The 22,992-nt window shown below is 50.3% G+C and overlaps 1 protein-coding gene and 1 non-coding gene across 2 annotated transcripts in view; one reads left to right on the top strand and one right to left on the bottom strand.

Moving 5' to 3' along the window:
* The window catches only part of LOC140429932 (interferon alpha-inducible protein 27, mitochondrial-like), a 29,699-nt gene extending 9,824 nt beyond the window's left edge, over positions 1-19,875 (bottom strand). Inside the window, exons 1-3 of the mRNA XM_072517527.1 lie at positions 19,678-19,875; positions 10,112-10,220; positions 1,262-1,309 (exon numbers count right to left, since the gene is read on the bottom strand). Coding sequence (XP_072373628.1) covers positions 1,262-1,309; positions 10,112-10,157 — 94 coding nt within the window. The 5' untranslated portion in view covers positions 10,158-10,220; positions 19,678-19,875. The remainder of the gene's footprint in view (positions 1-1,261; positions 1,310-10,111; positions 10,221-19,677) is intronic.
* Positions 14,107-14,179, top strand: trnak-cuu (transfer RNA lysine (anticodon CUU)). Its single transcript has one exon. It is a non-coding gene; the product is annotated as a tRNA-Lys (tRNA).
* Positions 19,876-22,992: the final 3,117 nt, after the last annotated feature.

The raw sequence follows: 22,992 nt of genomic DNA, 5'->3' as shown, positions 1-22,992 counted from the left end.
GGGGGGGGGGCTGGGGGGCGGGGGGGGGATGTGGGGAAGGGGGGATGGGGGTAGGGGAAGGGGGAGGTGGGGGAAGGGGAGGATGGAGGGAAGAGGGGATGGGGGGTGGGGGAAGGGGGGATGGGGGAAGGGGGTGGGGGAAATGGGGAATGGAGGGATGGGGATGGGGGTGGGGGGAGGGGGGTTGGGGGAAAGGGGAGTGAGAGGAAGGGGGAAGGGTGGGGGAAGGGGGCAGGCAGTGGGGAGTCTCACTTGGTTCGGCACCCCCGACCTCTGCTTCTGCAACCTCCCGGTCCTCGTGTCCGCCTGCAAGGTCCAGGGCCCTCTCTTCATGAAAGGTGAGGGGGCGCAATTCAGGTGGACCCCCTCCGACCCTCTCACGCTCCCGGCTGTTATGGGCGAGCTTCTCCTGGGCAGGCGGTGGGTGACAGAGATAAAGGGCAACAGTGTTAGGCGGACATATACGTGCAGACCAGTGTGTTTGTTGGCATAGGTTCACAGCCCATCCTGCCAATGCAGCCTGCATGGGTGGGTGCAGCCATGTCAGTTTCAGCTAGGGCTGTGTCGCCCATCCTGGGCGGCGGGCGGGGGGGGGGGGGGGGGGGGGGGGGCGGGGGGGGGGGGGGGGGGAGGGCGGAATGAAGGGGGGGGGTACACACCCTGGCTGCCCTGACTAGGTCATTGACCGTCTTGTGGCACTGGCTGCCTGTCCTGGCTGTTACGGCCACAGCAATGACGGCCTCTGCCACCTCCTTCCACAGGCGCGGCTGGTGTGAGGTGCGACCCTGCGGCCGTGTCCGGGGGACAGGGCCTCCCTCCTCTGCTCCACTGCGTCCAGGAGCATCTCGATGTCCCGCTCCTGGAACCTCAGCGCTGCGCGGCGGGCGGCCATTTTGCCATCTCTCCGGCGGTGGCATCTTTTGTGGAGCGACGCCACGCCCGTCTGTGACCCCGTTCCCGGGTCACGCTGTCGCGCCGGGTCACTGGCGTCACGCCGGTGCTGGCCCCTCCCGGGGCAGCGGAGTTCACAACTTCTGGGTAGCCCGACGCCAGAGTGGTTCACGCCGTTTTTGATGCCGGTGTCGTGCCATCACGCCGATTTCGGAGAATCCTGCTGTTGATGTTAACTCATCCCCTCAGCCAGGACGTTGTACACGATGTGGGAGGAGGGGAATGGGGAATAGCAAATAAAACATCAAAATAAAGCAATAATTGTGAATGTGTACTTAAATGGACAAATAAGGATAAATCATTCCCTTACCTGCTCCTAAACCCATTAACACAACTTTAGAATTTGGTGAAGCATATGCTATGAATGAAAAAAAATGCTCAAATCAGAAAAACAACACAACAGTATTGAGAGATATCAGAGAAATGCAGGCAATTGTGATAATATTGTGATGAACTTACATTCCTTTTTAATCAGTAATTAATTTTACTGTGTACTCCATAATTACAAAATGGTAAATCAATTTTAAAGGATTGGAGACGTGATAATAACCACTTGGAAAAATGCAATGAAGAATTCCACAGAATGAAACGGATGCTCGGCAGTGGTCGGTAGCTGGAGGCATGTTCAAAACTAAATGTTCTAAGAAGGTTATAGAAGGAGGAATTTGTTTTAGGAATGGGAATAGATTTAGGGAGAGAATTCAAGGTTGTAAGGCTGATGGTTCCATCATTAAGGGGGAATGCAAAGTTTCTCTCAGTCAGGAGTGTGCACCAGTAAATAAGCTTAGAACTGAAAGGTAGGGAGGGACAAGGCGTTGGAGTGACTTAAATACAAAGACAAGGGCCTGAATTTTCATGCAGAGAGGCTGTCCACCTTCGTGAAAATGGCTGCAAAGGCCCAAAGCCAGAAGTCGCACCCACCACCCAGAACTAGGCCCCACCACTTTGCGTGCGCAAGTAGGGGGGCGGGTTCTAAACATCACATCTGTGGTTCATGGAGGCAACTAGACATGTAAAAGTGCAGCTGCTTCATTGAGATCTGATTTTCACTTATGGGATGTCCAAAACATTTGTGAACTTTTGATCCGGGAGAAAAGGGTTTAAACTACCAGAGATCTTTGGAGAGGCGGGATACCCCATTGGAGAGGTAAGATACTCTTTTGGATCTGGTCCTGGAACATTAGGAGAGTTCAAGTGCCCTTTGGAAGGTAAGGTCCCTTTGGGAGAGGTCAATTGCCCTTTGGGATTATTTAAAGTAGACATGAATGTATGTAAAATGTATATAAGCTCATTGGAACTGTCAAGATCATTGGAACTGTGAAAAAAGCTGTCAGGACATTCTCAAGCAAACTCTCAAGTGAGTTATCAAGAAAATTGTCAAGAGAACTGTCAAGAGAATTGACAATGGGAGCTGTCAAAGAGAACTGCCATGCTGTCAAGGGATTTAAATCTCCTACCCCTTAGATATTATTTTAAACCTGCAGTGTTAAAAAGAGAAGTGTTTACTAGTTCACTCCATCTGTTGACATGTGCCTGAGTGTTACCATTATAGGATTAGTGCTGCATGAATTATTTAATAACCTATCATTATCACAGTAGGGTGCCTGTCAAATCACAGTTTGATAGACAGTTCCAAGTGCTTATGAAGTCTTTGAAATGAGGTTTGGAAAACAAATGCTTGTTTTTATAAGGCAATAAAGAGTGTTAAATATAGTGCATGGGTATTTTTATCAATGTGCTATTTTTTAAATTGTGAATTCATAAATAGACACTGAAGAACTTTATTTAATCTCAGCGTGGGTACTATTTTGTCCACGGTGGATACTGGGTGAGTTGGCATGGAGGATGTAATGGTAAATGGTAGTGAGTGAGGGTGAGGCTGTAGAGAAGCTGCTTTTTGTTTTATTCCTTTGTTTTCATTGCTTTGCCAAAGTACCAGAGCTAGCCTTTTCCCAGTCTGCCTCTGAAACTGGCAGGCTCTGAACTGTTTCTGGGGGCCGGGGCCAGTACTCAGCACATCTCCCTCCACTTTTGGGAACAGAAATCTAAACTTTAGGGACATTTTCTCCTCGGTTGGGTGTGCAGAGTGGGATCTGTCCCTCTGCAATGCTACGCTCCCAAACCTGGAACAAAAGTACAGGCCAAGGACTTTGAATTTGATTCATTGGTGGATTGGTAGTCGCTGAGGATAGGCATGTTAATGTAGTAGAGCTGAGAACAAGACATAATGCAGGCGGAAAAGGTTTGAATGGGTTGGAGTTTATGTAAGGAAGAGCATGAAATTCCTCAAACGAATAAGATAGGCCTGAAATTGACAAAGCTATTGATGGGATTTCTCATGGCACTAAGGGTGAGCTAAAAACATAGCAGCAGCAATTGCATAGGTGAAAATAATTGGTCTTGGTATTTATTGTACAAGGAGGGTTTGAAACGCAGTTTTGGGTCAAATAGGACACTGAACTTGTACATTGCTGAGATGATCTTGCGGAGCAGCTGGGGAAAATATATTTATTGGGTGGGAATTTACAGCCATTACAGCTGGCAGGATCTTTCTCGTCCCACTGAATGCAGCCAACTCACAGCAGAGTCTCCCACACAGAGAATTCACCCCAAGGCTTTCTCAGTCGACTATGTTTTAAACTGTCTCTTTTAATTTAAGGTAAAACAGAATGTCCTGGAATGGGGATGGTGAAATTGTACCAGAATCTGACTAGAGAAAGGTCCATTTGATCTGGGTTGCCATGGGGAAACAGGCCCAGGCCAAAACCTATCAAAACTCGTGCCAATTTTCAGACCCTAAGGTAGCTGGTCTTTCTCAATCCAGATTCTCAGAAGCAAAGACCTGGAGAGGGAGACCAAACACAACTCCTGCTGTGTGTAGTAGAGGGAAAGGCTATTTTTGTCTAAACCACCAAGCATTCTTGACAGAATGGACTCCCTGTTTGAAAAGATTGGACTGGTAAAGATTTAAAGAGCAAGGAGGCCCCAAAGAATACTTTGCTTCTGGAATTCCGTTTGATCTTTGTAAGGGGATTGAGTGAAGGAACTTTAAAGGGCATACTGGAAGACTCACCCTGGTTTGACAGGGAGAAGCAAGTCTCTTTAAGAGCTGGGAGGAGTTTGGGTTTTCTCTACATGCTACGTATCTGCTGAGAGTGGGTGTAACATATAAATGTGGGGTGGGATTCTCTGTTTCTGAGACTAAGGGCTGGATTCTCCATTTCAGCAACTAAGTGCCGGAGCCAGCGGAGTATGTGTGGACTTATACGACCGAAAAATCGTTGCAAAGCCCGATACCGATTCCGATACCGTTGAGGGGCTAGCACTGGCGCCAACTGAAACTCCCGCGGACCGCGCAGAAGACGGGTGAAGAATGGCCGGATCCCGGGCCGCACATGCGCATGGCTGGCGACCTGCACCAGTCGCACAGTACAACGTGGTGCCAGCTTTCTACCAACCCGAGCCAACGACCGCGTCCCCACAGCTCAACCGCTGGCCACCCCCTGACCACCCCCCACCAGTCCCCCCAGTCCTAGCAGAAGCCCCCCCAGCAGCGGCATGGATCCCGGCCGTGTGTGGTGGCGCTGGACACAGCCCGCAGCAGCCGGCATGCCAGGTTCCCAACCTGAGACCACAAGTGTCCCGCGCCATCGTAAACTCGGACCATCGGGTCAGAGCATCACAGGTGGGCCGGCCAATGATGCACCAACGCTGTTGAAACAGCGCGTGGCGTGCATCAAATGATGCCATTTTGGAGGAGGCAGAACATGGCGGACTGGTTGACACCGACGCAGAATTCGTGGAGTTCCACGACAGCAAAACTCGCACCGCACCTGGACCGATCCTGCTACTGTTAAGGGGCTAGCACTGGCACCACATGGAACACAATCAATTCCAATGAGAAATGGTGTTGGATTCACTGTTGACACTCAGGAGGCTGACAATCTGTAGGCACAGATACACACTGCACTCCCCACACACATCATCCCAGCCAACAAGATGGCAGTGATGAGAGCAGCCCCGATTCATGGATGTAGATCTGGAGACCCTCCTGGAAGTGGTAAAGGAGAAGAGGATGACCCTGTACCCTGGTCCGAGAACAAGGCTGCCAGCCGCCGCCCGCCGTGCCTGGGTGCAGGTGGCAGAGGTGGTCAGCACCGTGGGCAACATTGTCCAGACCGGCCAGCAGTGCCAAAACGAACTGCACAACCTCCTCAGGGTGGCCATGGTGAGGAGGCAACACTGTGCCCCTGGCACCAACTCCCTCCCACACACCTGTAACTCTACCCACCCCACCTGGAGGGGCGGGGGGGGGGGGGGTGGAGCGAACACACAACCCACACCCTGTACCACCTGCCGGCATCCATACCAGCCGCCATGGCTGGGTGCCCTGGCTACTGAGGCCACCAGCTAGCCACCCACTGGGCTGCATGCCTCAGACTATCTAACACTGTTGTTTTCTGTCCCCCCCCACCCCTCCAAACAGAAGGCCGCGCACAACTGCTGGGAGCGGGAGAAGACAGGAGAGGGATTGCTGGGCCCGTGGCCCCACACCATCACAGAGCCAAAGGCCCTGGGCGTAGTCAGTGGACCGGAGGAAAGGTAGGTTGCCAAGGTGGAGTTCGGCCGCGGGCGAGGAAGTGAGATCCGGCTTAGTTGCGACTCCCCATGACACGTACATCAATCTCCACCCCCCCCCCCCCCCCACCCCGCAACATCACCCCCACACTACCGTCACTCCCCCACCACCCTTACCTGCACACCACCCTCAACCTCACACCAAATCACACCACCCTCTTCCCACACCACACTGACCCTACACCCCCAACCCCCCCCTCTACACCACCCACCCCGAGCTGGTCCTTCACAACTGTCTCCAACACCCTCCACCATCCCAGAGACTCTCACCTCGGTTGGGCACTTTCGTGAAGAGGCTCCTGGGACACTCTCTGGTGTGCACCACACAGCAGGTGGAGGTAGGAGCACCCAAAGGGGCGGACGGCCGGAGGGCAGGCTGATCCCAGGAACTAGCTGCCATCCAGGCGGGTTTTGGCTTCTGGAACAGATGGTTCCATCAATCATGGAGATGCAGTCACAGAGCCAGGGACTACATGAGGGTTTGTTGGCGAGCATTCAGTACCTACAACTGGAGAAGTCCAACCGTGTGCAGCAGCAGGAGGTGGTGCCAACAATGCGTGCCACCCAGGCCCACACCGCATGGGTGGCATCCACGATGGAGGCATTGGGGGCTTCGGCTTTGGCTATTGATCAGCATGTCCAAGGCCTCGGGCATTCTGTGCGGGCGCTGGCCGAGGCCCAGAGCAGAGATGCTGCCTCACAGACAACCTGCCAGAGTCACCTGGACTTCGCAGCGGCGCTCCTGAGCATGGTCCAGTCACAGCAGGCCATGGCTCGGAACGTCGGTGGCATTGCCCAGGCACTGGCCGACGTGGCTCAGACACAGACTAAGTGGCCCAGTCCCAGAGGGAGATGGCGCAGTCACTGGCTGATGTGACACAAATCCAGAAGATGGTGGCACAGTCAACAGGTGATGTGGCGCAGTCCCAGATGGAAATAGTCCACTCTCTGTGTCCCATGGCTGCGAGCGTGCGAACCCTGGTCGATACCAGAGCTGCCGTCCAGGACTGGCGGCGCCAGATGGCGGGGTACTTTCTGGGGATAGCTCCGCTTGCACCCCGATCCCATGGAGTAGCCCGGGGGTCATCGGGTACCCCGAGGTTGGAGGAGGTCTTGGGGCCCATGTCGGTGACTCCCGCAGGGGAAGTGCCAGAATACCACAGGACCTTGGACACACACATCCTTCCTGTCCATGGCGTATCTGGTGGGCAGAGGGCGGAACAGGGTGACACCACGCCACCTGGGACACCCAAGCAGCAGCGGGCCCATCCAGGCCCAGAAGATGCCCGCCAACGGGGACCCATGTCACAGGGCGGGAATCAAAGCAGGCCACCTCCAATCCTGCTGTACAGTCTGGGAACCACCTAGACATACCGTTAGGGCTCGTAAGGCCAGAAAGTTAGACACCAGTTAAGTTGGCAAGGGTGCAGGGCACAGTTTAGTTATAGAGCTCGTGCACAAACCTGTAAATATTTGTTCACATTAAACACCTGTTGCCACTGTTACAGCCCATCTCAGATGGGTCTGAGGGTTGGGCTGGCTAGAGAGGTTGGGGGCGGTGGGAAACGGGAAGACGTTGTGGGTGGCCCTGGCTTCCCAACCCCTCCCCCCAACCGTCCCCACCACCATCACCCCAGGGATTTGATTGGACCGTGTGATGGAATGTCCAGCTCGCATGCAGGGATCACCCGGTGGAAAGTGCTTCTGTGGGCAGGAGTCAGATGTTGTCAAATGATACAGAGAACCAGAGCTCATCGCAGAGCAGGTTGTCATCACCCTCCCATGGACCAAACCCGCTGATACTGCCAATCGAAAGCCCACAACCCATTGTGCGCAGGAATGTATCACGGAAAGGGTTGCAGGCGGGTGGGGGTGGGGGTGGAGGGGGAAGGGGAGTGGGGAGTGAGTGGTGGTGGGATGCAGTTTCCGTGCCTCTGGCCAGTCCCTCCCCACCATCAGTTTCTGAACCTGGAGGTGATCAGAGCGTCCCGTGCACGCTAGCCCTGGCGCACGCATTGTGCACCCTCCCATGCCTGCCTGGGCCCCATGTCCTGCCCGCTCTCGCCCTCCCCCGCATTCTCCTTGAGACCTGGCATTCCTCCACACCGGCCCTCTGCTGCGCGATGTTGTGGAGGACGCAGCAGGCCGCAACGAAGCGGGCGAGCCTCTCAGCATCATACTGCAGGGTCCCTCTAGAGCGGTCCAGGCACCTGAACCGCAACTTCAGGACGCCGAAGTACCGTTCAGTCACGCTCTTGTTTGCTGTGTGGGCGCCGTGGTAGCGGGTCTTGCTATCGGTCTGTGGCCTCCGGGTGGGTGTCATCAGTCATGACCACCGGATAACCCGTCAGTCAGCAACCAACCCACCAGCCGGGGGAGTTTCTCAAATGTGTCAGGGATCGCCGAGTGTGCCAGGGTGAAGGCAACGTGCACACTGTCCGGTTATCATCCGCATAGGTGATTGATGCGCAGCTGATGGTCACATATCAGCTGCACGTTCATCGAATGTTACCCCTTTCGGTTTGTGCACAGCGGTCTGACATCTGCCGGTGGCTTGTATGGGGACATGCATCCCGTCGATCACCCCCTGGACATCCCATATTTGATGGCGAACCTCGCTGCCCTGGCATCCTGGTGGGCTCGGTCCACATTGAAATGGATGTATTGAGGCGCCTGGCCGGAGTTTTCGATGGCGTACCCAGTCCGGCAGGTCCTCGAATGACAGGCGGTGCCGGTACACACAAAGCCTCATGCGGTGCCTCCTTGGCACTCCTCCTCCTCGGCCTGTCAGGCGGCTGGCTCTCCATCCTGGGTGGCTGTTTCCTGTTCCTCTGTGGCACGCTCCGCTGCTGCAGCTTCCTCCTCCTTGAGCAGCTCCAGTTCGTACAGGCGCAGGGCATCCCCCAGGGCTGCGGCAGGAAGGCCACCATTGCTGGTTGAATTCCAAGAACAATTGTCTGCAGGGGGTGAAAGGCCAACACGTGAGCATGGTGCGTACCTCCGTGCCCAACCAGGTGCAGCGAGCTACATGGTGGCCCCAGTTGGCACTGCAGACTCTGTCCCCGTATGTCCACCCCCCCCACCCCCCCCATCCCCGTCCCCTGGACCCATCGCTGCCAGGCACCATGGGGGCCTCTGGCTCTGCTGCCTGTTCCCGATGTCTACTGTTGGCTGGCACTGCCCCTGCCAGGGGTATGCTCCATGGCCCCCACTCCGCGTCCCCGTAGAGGCTGCTGTGGGCATTGCCTTGGGTGTGCTGCCGGTGTGTGGCGGCCGGGTTGGGGGGTATGTGGCAGAGAGTGAGGTGGGGGGATGGGTGGGTGGGGGCACCCATATGGCCGGTGTTGCTCTGCAGAACTAAAGGCCAAGGTGGGTGGTCAGTGGGAGCGCTGCAAGATGGTTGCATTGCAGGCCGCGGTAATGGCAGTCCCTGCCTGGACACTGCCCCAGTCCCATGGGTGGGGGGGGTCACCCTGGCCACTCAGCCTGTTCCTCCCTCTCCCCTCACCCCAGCCAGCCCAGCCAGTGTCCGACCCGGCAGCCCACAGTCGCTCCTCTTTGTGTCCTACCTCCTCGCTCTCTCCTTTATCAGCTACGATGTCAGTTTCACGATTTTTAAAAGCACAAGGGAACTCGGCCCATCGGAGAAGTAGAATCACAGAGTCCCCGGCGAATATCAGGTCAGGTCCACTAATGACATGCAAACGGTGTTTACTGTACACATGTTCCAGAATGCATTGATGCCACTGTCAAGGCAACAGAGAATTGTGATTTGGCGTCAAATCGCAGCCCGCCATGACTTTGGCGTCAGATCCTATTTTCCAGCCAATCACGTTTCCAAATTTCAGCGTCTGCCAACAGAGAACCCCGCCCCTGGTGTGGGGATTTCAGCTGTGTTGATTAGTTAATGGGAAAAGTACCTTTTCTATCGTTGCCTACAACATGTTTAGTCAGGGTTGATTTTGATTTATTTGTTACAGTAAAAATCATAAAACATGAAATCTGTTATGCGATTCTTTCCATTGGTTGATGGGAAATTCATATCTCTTTTTAAAAATGATCTGACCCGACATGGGTTGTGATGTATGTCATACACCACTAGCACACCGTGGAAGCAGTATTATCCACAGAATGCACTGCATCATCTTGCCAAGTGCCAATTTGATACCACCTCCCGACCTTGTGACTATCGGCAAAAAAGCCAAGATTAGCAACATCATAGAAACACATTCACCTGCAAGTTCACTTCACCATCCTGATTGGGACAATTTTACCATTCTGTCATCACAGCTTGGTTCATACCCTCAGAAGTCTTTACATATCGTTATTGTGACGTAGTCACCAGAAAAGACTCCCAACAGTTCAAAGAGATGACACATAACCAATTTGTTCAGAGATAAATGCAGCTTTGCCTCTGTATCCTACATTAGAAAATACATAATGATCTGGCAAATCAACAAAAGAGGCATTAAATGCTTTATTTGTTCATTGCATGTGCTGTCAATTGATGATAATGTCTCACCAGCAGAGAACGAGCAGATCAGTATTAGTAAGGTCAGTTGATTCATTTCCAGTTTCCTCCACAGCCCAAATATCAGTGTCCAGTTAAGATTGTGATAAAATTCCGTCACCTGCAGGAATGGAGAGAAGAATTTGAAAACACACCAGTTGAACCACAGTTTTAATTCTCACGCAGAAGATTAAATAATGGAGGTTGCGGGAACGCTCTGAGGTTTGGTACTTGATTGTTATTGTGACTGATCATAGTTAGTGTGCAAAATGAGAGTTCTGTTCATTTATTTATTTTAAATAAATTATTTTAAATAAAAAGCTGAAGCTTTTCCAAATGCATGCAACATTTCCCTTCGATGCTAACATACAGTAAGCAGAAAACTTTATTGTGAGAGTACCCAATTCATTTTTCCAATTAGGGGGCAGTTTAACGTTGCCAATCCACCTAGCTTGTACATCTTTGGGTTGTGGGGGTGAAACCCACGCAAACACGGGGAGAATGTGCAAACTCCATATGGACAGTGACCCAGAGCTGGGATCGAACCTGGGACCTCGGCGCCGTGAGGCCGCAGTGCTAACCCACTGCACCACCGTGCTGCCTGAGAGTTCTGTTTATGAGCTAAATGTGCATGCATAGGTTGTTTTACTCCATATCTCCATGCATGCAAGTATCCAAGGAAGTGTTCAGGACTTCCAATTGTACCCTTAAAGGCTTGGCAATAGGGAGAAGTTGAAGCTTTTCCAAATGCATGCAACATTTCCCTTAGATGCTAAAATACAGTAAGCAGAAAACTTTATTGTGATCTTTCTGTGACAGAATTTATTATTTGGCTGTTGTTAGTGTATTTCATACTAACTGAAAAGGTCCATCAGAAATAAATGACTAACTGCATTCTGGATTAACTCTATATGTCAGGTACATTACAACATTTCCAAGGTGTTCTTAGGCATTGATAAGAAGGAAATAAAGAATTTTTGTTGAGTCTTTCCCTCATGTCCTGAAGCATGTTACAACTAACAGAGCACTTTCGAAATGCATTGTAAATCAGCCAATCTACACGCAGCAAGATCCAACAAACAATAATGAGATTGTTATATTAAAATTAATTTACATGATGTTGGCGTCTCTAGTTAGGCCACCATTTATTGTCCATCCCTAGTTGCCCTTCAGAAGGTGGTGGTAAGTTGCCTTCTTGAACAGCTAAAATCCTGGAGCTGTAATTACTCCCATTGTGCTGTTCGGGATGGCGTTCCAGGACTTTGCCCCAGTGACAGTGAAGGAACGGCAATATATTTTAGGGTGGTGACTGACTTGAAAGGGAGTCTCCAGGTGGTGGGGTTCCCAAGTATCTGCTGCTTTTGTCCTTCTAGATGGCAGTGGTCGTGGGTTTGGAATGTGCTGACTGAGGAACCTTGGTGAGTTACTGCAGTGCATCTTGTAGATGGTACACACAAGGCTGCCATTGTTTGTCGGAGGTGAAGGGATTGAATGTTTGTGGAAGAAGGAGCAATCAAGTGGGCTGCTTTGTCTTGGATGGTGTTGAGCTTCTTGTGTGTTGTTGGAGCTGCACTCATTCAGGCAAGTGGAGAGTATTCCATTACAATCCTGACTTGTGCCTTGTAGATGTTGGACATGCTTTGGAGAGTCAGGAGGCGAGTTACTCGCTGTAGAATTCCTAGCCTTTGACTTGTTCTGATAGCCACAGTATTAATATGGCTAGTCCAGTTCAGTTTCTGATCAATGGTAACCCCCAGGATGTTGATTGTGGGAGATTCAGCGATGGTAATGCTATTGAATGTCAAGGGGCGATAGTTAGATCCTCCCTTGTATTTCATGGTCATTGTCTGGCACTTGTTTGGTGCGAATGTAACTTGCCACTTGTTAACCCAAACCTGGATATTTTTCCAAGTCTTGCTGCATTTGGACATGGACTGCTTCATTATCTAAGGAGTCACTAATGGTGCTGAACATTGTGCAGTCATCCGCAAACATCACCACTTCTGACCTTATGATGGAAGGGAGATCATTGATAGCAGCTGAAGATGTTTGGATCTCCAACCACCACAACCATCTTCCTTTGTGAGAGGTATGACTCCAACCAGTGGAGCGTTTTCCCCCAATTACCATTGACTCCAGTTTTGCTGGGGCTCCTTGATGCCAAACTCGGTCAAATGCTGCCTTGATGCCAAGGGCGGTCACTCTCACCTCACCTCACCTCTGGCATTCAGAGGGGCTGTTTAGCACAGGGCTAAATCGCTGGCTTTGAAAGCAGACCAAGGCAGGCCAGCAGCACGGTTCGATTCCCGTAACAGCCTCCCTGAACAGGCGCCGGAATGTGGCGACTAGGGGCTTTTCACAGTAACTTCACTTGAAGCCTACTTGTGACAATAAGCGATTTTCATTTCATTTTCATTTTTCATTTTCATTTCAGCTCTTTTGTCCATGTTTGAACCAAGGATGTAATGAAGTTAGGAGCTGAATGACTTTGGCGGAACCCAAACTGAGCATCAGTGAGCAGGTTATTGCTGAGTAAGTGCCACTTGATAGCACTGTGATGACTCCTTCCATCACTTTGCTGATGATGGAGAGTAGACTAATAGGGTGATGATTGGCTGGGTTGGATTTGTCCTGTTTCTTGTGTACAGGACATAACTGGGAAATTTTCCATATTTCCGGCTCGATGCCAGTGTTGTAGCTGTGCTGGAACAGCTTGATTAGGGATGTGGCAAGTTCTGGAGCACAAGTCTTCAGGACTATTGCTGGAATATTATCTGGGTCCATAGCCTTTGCAGTATTTAGTGCCTTCAGCCGTGTCTTGATACCACGTGGAATGAATCGTATTGGCTGAAGACTGATATCTGTGATGAATGGGGAAACCGGAGGAGATCGAGAAGGATCATCCACTTGGCACTTCTGGCTGAAGATTGTTGCAAATGCTTGAACCTTGTCTTTTGCACGTATGTGCTGCGCTCCTCCATCATTGAAGATGGGGATATTTGTGGAGCCTCCTCCTCCAGCGAGTTGTTTAATTGTCCATCGCCATTCACGGCTTGATGTGGAAGGTCTGCAGAGTTTAGATCTGATGCGAGATCATTGTGGAATCACTTATCTCTGTCTATTATGGGCAGCATGGTAGAACAGTGGTTGGCACTGTTGCTTCACAGTGCACCAAGCTCCCAGGTTCGATTCCCAGCTTGGGTCACTGTCTGTGCGGAGTCTGTATGTTCTCCCTGTGTCTGCGTGGGTTTCCTCCGGGTGCTCCGGTTTCCTCCCACAAGTCCCGAAAGACGTGCTGTTAGGTAATTTGGACATTCTGAATTTTCCCTCTGTGTACCCGAACAGGCGCCAGAATGTAGAGACTAGGGGCTTTTCACAGTAACTTCTTTGCAGCGTTAATGAAAGCCTACTTGTGACAATAAAGATTATTCTTATTATTTGCTGCTTATCCTGTTTGGCACACAAGTAATCCTCTGTCTTTCCTTCCCCAGGTTGACACCTCATTTTCCGGTATGCCTGATGTTGCTCCTGGCATGCCTTCCTGCACTTCTCATTAAACCAGGGCTGATCTCCTGGCTTGGTGGTAACAGTAGAGTGAGGGATATGCCAGGCCCTGAGGTTGCAGATTGTGGTTGAGTACAATTCTGCTGATGGCCCACATGCCTCATGGATACCCAGTCTCGCGTTGCTAGATCTGTTCGAAGTCTATCCATTTGGCAGTGTGGTGGTGCCACACAACACGATGGAGGATATCCTCAATGTGAAGATGAGACATTGTCTCCACAAGGACTGTGCGGTGGTCACGTCGACTGATACTGTCATGGACAGATGCATCTGCAGCAGGCAGCTTGGTGAGGATGAGGTCAAGTATATTTTTCCCTCTTGTTAGTTCCCTCACCTTCTGCTGCAGTCCCCGTCGAGCAGCTGAGTCCTTTATGACTCGGCCAGGTCAGTCTGTGGTGTTACTACTGAGGCACTCTTGGAGATGAATATTGGCGGAGCTCGGAGCCCGGCTAGCTCAGTCGGTAGAGCATGGGACTCTTAATCCCAGGGTCGTGGGTTCGAGCCCCACGTTGGGCGCTTCAATCTCCTTATTCCAGGGGCTGTTTAGCACAGGGCTAAATCGCTGGCTTTGAAAGCAGACCAAGGCAAGCCAGCAGCACGGTTCAATTCCTGTAACAGCCTCCCCGAACAGGTGCCGGAATGTGGCGACTAGGGGCTTTTCATAGTAACTTCATTGAAGTCTACTAGTGACAATAAGCGATTTTCATTTCATTTTTCATTCATTTTCATTTCATTTCATATTGATGTCCACCACCCAAAGCATATTCTACGCCCTTGTGATCCTCAGTGCGTCCTCCAAGTGGTGTTCAACATGGAGGAGTACTGATTCATCAGCTGATGGTGGCCGGTACGTGGTTTTCAGCCACGGTTCCTTGTCCATATTTAACCTGAAGCCATGGGACCTCATGGGGTCCAGAGTCAATTTTGAAGACTCCCAGGGCAACTCCCTCCCCAATGTATACCACTGTGTTGCCACCGTGTGCCCAAGCATCTTATTTGCCCGACTGCACCTTAGTTTCTCACAGTTAACAAAAGGAAGCTGCATTTAAACAGACCCTTAGCACACACTCCCAGTCAAGCCAGGAGGATGGCAGCATGGAGACCAGCTCATCGATTTGGAGATGCTGACCTGGCCAGGCTTCTGGACGTCATGGAACTCCTGAGGGTGTAGGAGAACCAGCAGTGCGGTGCCAAATGCCACCTTGGAGGCAGTAACACTGCAAGTTAGTGCAGGCATGACCAATGTAGGATGAAGATGAATGACCTCCTGCGAGCTGCATGTGTAAGTTACCACCACTCTTGACATCAATTCTGCCTGCCATCCTTCAATTCACAAAACCCTCCCTATCCTCAATGACCGCTGCCCCCAACAATCTCCGCCCCTCAATCCACTGGCTGACGCCTCACATCTCCCAACATCCGACCAACAAGCTTGTTCCTCAGAACCCCCTGGCACTCACCATCACAACTCTTAAAATCTAGGCATGGTGCCCACACATGCCACCTGTTATAGTCCTCCTGGCCCAATCAAAAATACGGCTCACAATGGCTTCTCTTTGTCCCTGCAGGAGAAGATAGCCCATAATCAGAAGAAAAGGGAGAAGATGGGGAGGCATAATTCCAGAGGTCCAAGATCCTACCCCCTATGTAGAGAGGGTCCTGGAGATCATGGGGTTGCCCAATGATAGAGCAGTGACCAACAGCAAGGTTGGCATTTGCCAGAGAAGTGAGGATCCACTGCCCCTTCAACAAGATAACCTGTCTCAAATGAATTGTTGACGTCTCAGTACTCTTCCTTCCCTTTCTCTGAACTCATGTCCATTAACTTGCAGGAACACAATGTGATGGGGCTGGGCCACCCAGAGTCATTGCCCTCCCCACCACCCAAGAGACAACCTCGGAGGAGAACGCCCAGGAGAACACGCGCAGTGCGTCACAGCTATCACCCGCACCTTCCACTATCACAGAGAAACACACCTCGGTGGGCGGCATTAGCAGACAGGCTTCTGGGTTACTATCTGGAGAGCACCACACAGCTGATGATGCACATCAGGTGGAGGCAGGAACATTCAAGGAAGACAGCAGCCGGAGTTCTGTTGGGTCCCAATATTCAGCTGGGCCCCAGACAGGTGTCGAGCCTCTGGACAAGGTTCCGTCTGAGCTGCTACAGAAGATAAGCCAGAGCCGTGAAATTCAGGAAGGGGTGTCATCAACGTTCCTGTGACTGCAAGGCCAATTGGAGAAGTCTCAAAGGCTTCGGGCGCTGGAGATGATGCCGGCAATGTATGGCACCCAGGCCAACATTGCAAAGGTGGCGACCATAGTGGAAAACCTGGAGCACGCTGTCTAAGCCATACGTGGTGGTGTCCAACGCATGGTTCCGTTTCTGATCTCCGTGACTGATGGCCTCGACGTCATGTCATAATTAATGAGGGACGTGTCCCAGATGCAGGTGGACATTGCCGAGGTAGTCCAGAGCATAGCCCAGTCACTGAGGACCATCACTGAGGGTGTCAACATCATTTTGTAGACAATGGGGTGGTCTCCAGGACTGGCAGAGCCAGATGATTCAGAGGCCTCTGGAGATCACTACAGCTGCCCAACCAACCCATGAAGTTACCCAGGGCTGTACAGGCACCCTCAAGGAGGAAGAAGTGCTGGAGCCCATCCCGGGGCCTTCCACCCAGGAGAGCCAGGCGCTTGTCAGTCCTTTTGAATACCCCTCTCCTGACACCGGCACATCACAAGGACAGCGGGCAGAACAAGGTGGCACAGCAACACCCATGACATCAGTAAGTCAACCGGAGCACTCCAGCTCCAAGTCTTCCAGCCGACTGCCAAGGCCATCAAAGGCCACAGGGCATGGAAAGCAGCAGGCTGCCTCCACCTCTGATGTGAATCCTGGGAACACACCTTGACCTAACACTAGATCACGGAGGATTAAGAAGTTTTCAGAGCATTAAGTGGATACTGGTGAGGTCACTATTCGCAGCTAGGGGGAATGGATAATTGTCCCATTAAAATGTTCACCTGAAACATGTGAAGCCTTTGTCATTTTAAACTTCTCAACAGTCCCACCCACCCACACACTGACACACACCCCCTTTCCCCTTGACCACACCACAACCCCTCTCCCCCACAGTGGTCCAAAATCAAAAGTCCCCGATGCAGACTCTGTCATGAGGACGGGTATGAGCGAGCTGTCAGCAGAATGACAGGTGTCAGACGTAATCAGATCCAGAGGAGCACCAGAGCTTTACTCACAGCGCGTGATCATCACTCTCCTACACAGCCCCATCATGCTGGAGTGATGTTATGGACCCTTGGAGGGAGGTTGGCCATGGAAGGGGGAACAACGTGATCGGGTAAGGGGGAAGAGGGTCGTCAGGGATGAGGGAACAAGGTATTTGGGAAGGGACAGTGTCAGCAACATTCCTGCGACTGCAAGGCCAATTGGAGGAGGTGGGATGGTTGGGGTGTAAAGCTGACTGAAACAGAGCCTCGTCTCAGGTGAATGTGGAGATGCCTCATCATCTCCACCCTGGCATGTGGGACTGTTGCAGCCGTCTGTCCTCCATCCTCCGGACCCTCCTCAAGCTCGATCTCCAGGCCCTTCTGGTCCTACTCCTCCTCATACAAGGCAGCATGTTCCTCCTCCTCATTCAGCATGTCATCCTGCTGACGTGCAGGTTGTGGGCCACTACAAAGCGGGAGATCTTCTGGGGACTGCATTGCAAAGCACCGCCAGAGCAGTCCAGGCATCGAACTACATTTTCAGCAGGCCGATGCACCACTCAATGACAGCACAAGTAGCAGCGTGAGCCTCAGTGTACTGGGTCGCCACCTCATTCTCTGGCCTCCACACTGGTGTCATCAGCCATGACCTCAGCAGGTATTCCTTGATGCCAGGGATCTCTGAGTTCCCCAGAATGTTGCTGCTATGCACGCTCCAAGGATAGCACGGAGGTGGTAGGTGCACACGATCTGTACATTCAGGGATTCCTTATTAATATAGGGATTTCCAGATGCCCTAGTGCTCTCAGGGCAACATACATACCATCAATGGCCTCCTGGACCTGGGGCACCCTGGCAATGACTGCGAATCTTGCATCCCGTGCATCCAGGTGGGCTTGGTCCAAGTCAAAAGTGATGTAGATGGATGCTCAGGCATAAAGAGCATAAAGTGGGAAGATATCTCAGCTGTTGAAGACCTAGGTATAAACATCCATCACCCAGGAATGTACCTCCACCAAAACTGGAGTCAAATTAGAGACGAAACCAGCAAAGATGAGGCGTGAAAGATGCAGGTTCAGAACATGAGCAAGCGATGGCCTGACAAGATACAACAAAAACAGCCAGCAATATGGCTCTATTGGTCTGTCAGAGATTATATTGCACTGGAACATGGTGCTGTGTTAGCCGGATCCAGAATAGTCACACTGAGCACAATGCAAGGAGGCCTTGTCCAAAAGATATATGAGTGCCACAATGGGATGGAGACATGTAAGCTCAGAGCCAGATCAGCTGTGTAGAATCATAGAATCACCGGCCCCTGGAAAGAACAGCCTACTTGAGTCCACACCTCCGCCCTATCTCCGCAATGCAGCAACCCCACCCAACCTTTTTTGGACACTAAGGGCAATTTATCATGGCCGATCCACCTAACCTGTACACCTTTGGACTGTGGGAAGAAACCGGAGCACCCGGAGGAAACCCAACTCAGAAACTGGGAGAACGTGCAGATGCCACACAGGCAGCGACCCAAGCCGGGAATCGAACCCGGATCCCTAGCGCTGTGAAGCGACAGTGCTAATCACTGTGCTACTGTGCTGCCCCTTTTAAAATTCATTCATAGGATATAAGCATCGCTGCCAAGGACTGTATTTGTTGCCTAATGCTAACTGTCCTTCAATGAAGATTTCTCAGCCACATCAGAGGGCAGTTAAAAATCAACAACACTGCTGTGGGTTTGGAGTCACATGTCATCCAGACCAGGGAAGGATGACAGATTTTGTTCCCTGAAGGTCATTGCTGAACCAGATGGGTTTTTGTGACAATTGCCATCCGCCAATTGCGGTGTAAGGATTTGAACCCACGCCCCCAGACAATTAGCATGGAGCTCTGGATTACCACTACACCACCATCCCCCACTCAAATGTCACCATCTGCAGTGGCAGGAATCGAATTTGGGTCCCCTGAGCATTACCCTGGGTTTCTAACTTACTGGTCCAGTGAAAATACCACTATGCCACCGCCTCCCCTACTGGGTAGCGATATACATGGACATTGAAAACCTGGGCCTGTATGTTCAGGACAGCAGGAGCATGGGGAGCACATTCCTGCCGGCTCCAGCCCTCTTTCAGGAGTAAATCCTGCCTTAGTGAGCTGCTGAGTGCAATTTGAAGAGTCTTCTCAAACAGTGCATTCAGCAAAATCCCACAATTTTAGCTTGGCTGACAGCCAGTTTTGTGGGCAAATTGAATCTTGAACCACTTAAAAAGATTGCAGAAAACAGCAGTGTCTGTTTTTTTTTGTAAATTCCTGCCGTCGGTGGGGGTTATGTTCCCGCGAATTCTCACAAAGGGCAAAATTGCAAACAGCGAACATAATTTCTAATGGGAGTAAATTAGATAAGTTCCAACCATCGCAAAATGAGCATGTTAATTGGGTTTCTTCTCTCTCCCTGAGAGACGACCCTTTACAGAAGGCATCAGCTGATCCTCTTTGCACTGGTCAACAAAATCGCAAAGGAAAAAGTCGTGAATTGTGGGACTTTACCATAACTCATTTACATTTAAAATTCTTTAAAATTCATACTTGTGCTGATTTTCCCCATACTGCCCAGATTGTGCTGGAATAGTAGCAAAGAAAAAAAGGGAAGTATATATAATTGAAAGAGTGCGACAAAATGAATCATATTACGATCTTGGAATTGACAAAGTTGCAATGCTTCTATTCCAGATTGTTGCGTTGAGATATGGAGAAAGACTTAAATGAATGTAAATTACAATTACCTTTTGTTTGTCAATGCTTGTCCATGAATCACAGAAATCAGCCTTCTTTTAGAGTTTCTACTGTAAAGTCAAAGTTGTTGCCTCAGCACGTCTCTCGGACTTCCTTGGATAGCAGGACTCTGATTGGCTTGATGACTGGAAGAGGGCTTGCAATAGTTACCCCCTGAAACTTCCTTTCAGACTATTATAAGTGGCAGGTCTAAGGGGCACCGAATAATTAAATAAGCTTTACTTTGCATTGATTTCCTCTGAACTCACGTGCTGCTGTTTCGAAATGAATGAAGTGAAACCAACTGAACAAAAATGCCTTGTTGGCAAACACAAGCCAATGAAAAGGCAAACAGATCAATGGTTCATCTGGGAGATTTTAGTACATATGTTCAAAAACCTGGTGGCTAGCCATAGTGAACAGATGAATAATTTGTCTTCCCCTTGATATGTTCAGTTACACCGTTAATGGGGAAAGAATCTTTGCTTTACTTGCATAAACACTCTCTAAGCTGTAAGGCTAATATTCTTTTTTTAAAATATATTTTATTCAAAATTTTTGGCCAACCATAACAGTACATTGTGTATCTTTTACACAGTAATATAACAATATAAATAACAATGGCCAGTTTTTTAAACAAGAAATAAATAATATATAAACAACATCAAAATTAAAAAACAAAACTAAATGGCAACTGCCTTGTCCCAAATAAATACTCTCCAAAAATACAATTCAGCAGTCCAGTATACAATTACCGATGGCAACAACCTATACATATTATACTTATACACTAACACCCTGAGAGTCCTTCTGGTTCCTAGATGCCTCTTTCGCCTCCTGCACTCCCGACTCTTCTGCAACCCCGAATATAGCCAACCCCCAGCTTGGTTCGACCTGGATCCCCACCACCTTCGAAAGCACCTTTGTCACCCCCACCCAAAACCCCTGTAGTGCCGGACATGACCAGAACATGTGAGTGTGATTCGCTGGGCTTCTCGAGCATCTCGCACACCTATCCTCTACTCCAAAAAATTTACTGAGCCGTGCTCCAGTCATATGCGCCCTGTGTAACACCTTAAATTGTATCAGGCTTAGCCTGGCACACGAGGACGATGAGTTTACCCTACTTTGGGCATCAGCCCACAGCCCCTCCTCAATTTCCTCCCCCAGCTCTTCTTCCCATTTCCCTTTCAGCTCATCTACCATAATCTCCCCCTCGTCCCTCATTACCCTATATATATTTTTTTAACATTTAAAAAAGAAATTCCAATAAAGGGGAAATTTAGCTTGGCCAATCCACCTACCCTGGGCATCTTTGGGCTGTGGGAGTGAGACCAATGCTGACATGGGGAGAAGGTGCAAACTCCACACAGACAGTGACCCGGGGCTGGGATCGAACCCGGATCCTCGGTGCCATGAGTGAGCACTGCTAACCACTGCACCACCGTTACACACACTCCTATTTTTTCACTAAGCTTGTACGAGTGGGTTTAAAGTCTTCGGCTAAGTCCTGAGTTTGAACTCAGCAGTTCTGGGTGCTATGACTGCTGGCAGCGCTAAATAAATAAAACGACGCTTCCATTTTATACTTCCGCTAATTCGAGATTTTTAAATTCTTCCTGCTGAGAGTCGAATTTAGACCCTCTCCAGTATTTCAGCCTTCTTAATAGAGAAACCATGGGAATAGTTGTCTCTGGGAGACAGAAGGACTTATGCTGCTCCTTGTGTATATATATAAGCAGAGACTAAACTACCTTCAGATAACCAAGACACGGTGCCAGAGGGGGTTCAGGCTCCGAAGAGCCACAATTACTTCTCTTTGTGACATGCTGGCAGAGGAGGTCTCTTTCTATTGTATTCGTGATCACCCAATGCTTGTAGCTGTAAAGGTGACTGTTGGAAGAGGCTGTGTGTGGAGACCTCAGTGGCATTACTCTGCTGCATACCACTGTATCACGATATCCAGACCTTCACAGATGCAATGTTCAGAAGGGTAGGTAATTACATTCCTTTCTGAATGGACTGCCAGAGTCAACTCAAAAGAGCCAGAGGGTGTGTGGCAATCTCAAGTTTCCCCAGGGTCTATGGAGCGTTTGAGTGTATGCACGTCATCGTAGAGGCTCCAACTGACAGCCATGTACGTTTGTTTTTAGCATGTGCAGTAATCATCAAGCCATGACATATTTTCTGCAGTGGCTAAATGCAGTTCCCTGAGCTCTCCACTGAATTTTGTCAGGGGGCAGTTTTCAATGATGTGAGTCATTGATTTGGGTAAACCAGAACTGCAATCTGGGCTCCTTGCAAGTTCCCATTTTTAACCATAGAATCACAGAATTCTTACAATGCAGAAGAGGCCATTTGGTCCATCGGGGAGGCACTCACCCTCTTCTCCTGATTTGCTGCACAAAGGCCTTGACCAGTGAGGAAATAGTTGAGGAGTGCCCAATGTTGGCGCGGCAGGTTGAAGCCAGGTGGGCGGGTTGTGGGATATGTGATAGGGAAGTGGTTTCTAATGGTGGAGTGTTGGTTCCATTCCCGCCACCACTGGGCCTCTGCTGTTATTCCTTGGCTCAATGGTCTTTGCCGTACAGGCTGGCATGATGGGAGGTGAGCAGCAGAGGTCACTAGATGGTGGTGATTCATCTGAGGATGAAGATGAAGTGAGGGAATACCCTGATGTGGCCATAATAACAATAATAATATTTATTACTGTCACAAGTAGCCTTACATTAACACTGCAATGAGGTTACTGTGAAAATCCACAGGGGATGAAAAAGCATAAGTACCAATGGGTAGGACATCCTGGCCTTAGTGCTGCGAGTACTGCATGTGTCTCAACATCATTCCATGTGAAATGTGAGATTCATGGTTATGTCCTGTAAACACCCTCACTGTATCAAGTCATGAGGCATCCTTTCCCAACTCATAATCAATATGAGACACATAATTAACAAAAGTACTAAACACACCCATGTCACCTGCTTGGTGACTATTGTGGTATGTTCTTAAAGCATTTCCCCATGCTCCAGCACAATGCTACTCCCTCCCTTGTGCTGCACTAGAGAGAGGCTGATGATCTGCTACAACCCTTGCCCTGGAAGGCTTTGGCGGGCATCCGCTCTGCAGGTCCAGACTTGAGGGTGCCGCCACATTAGAAGACTCCTGCAGGGTGGCAGGTGCCATGGTAATAGTGGACGAGGTATGTGTCAATGGCGGATGGGTGGAGTGTGAGGAGCTTTCGGGTGACAACAGCTGCTGCTATTCTCCATCATAAAGATCACTTGGTCCTCCCTTATTTCCCATGAGAGCCCAGGAGCTGGCTGAGT

Source organism: Scyliorhinus torazame, chromosome 1 (assembly GCF_047496885.1).
Source record: "Scyliorhinus torazame isolate Kashiwa2021f chromosome 1, sScyTor2.1, whole genome shotgun sequence".
NCBI lineage: Eukaryota > Metazoa > Chordata > Chondrichthyes > Carcharhiniformes > Scyliorhinidae > Scyliorhinus > Scyliorhinus torazame.
Note: the sequence above shows the minus strand (reverse complement) of the source record. Positions and strands in the feature narration are given on the sequence as shown.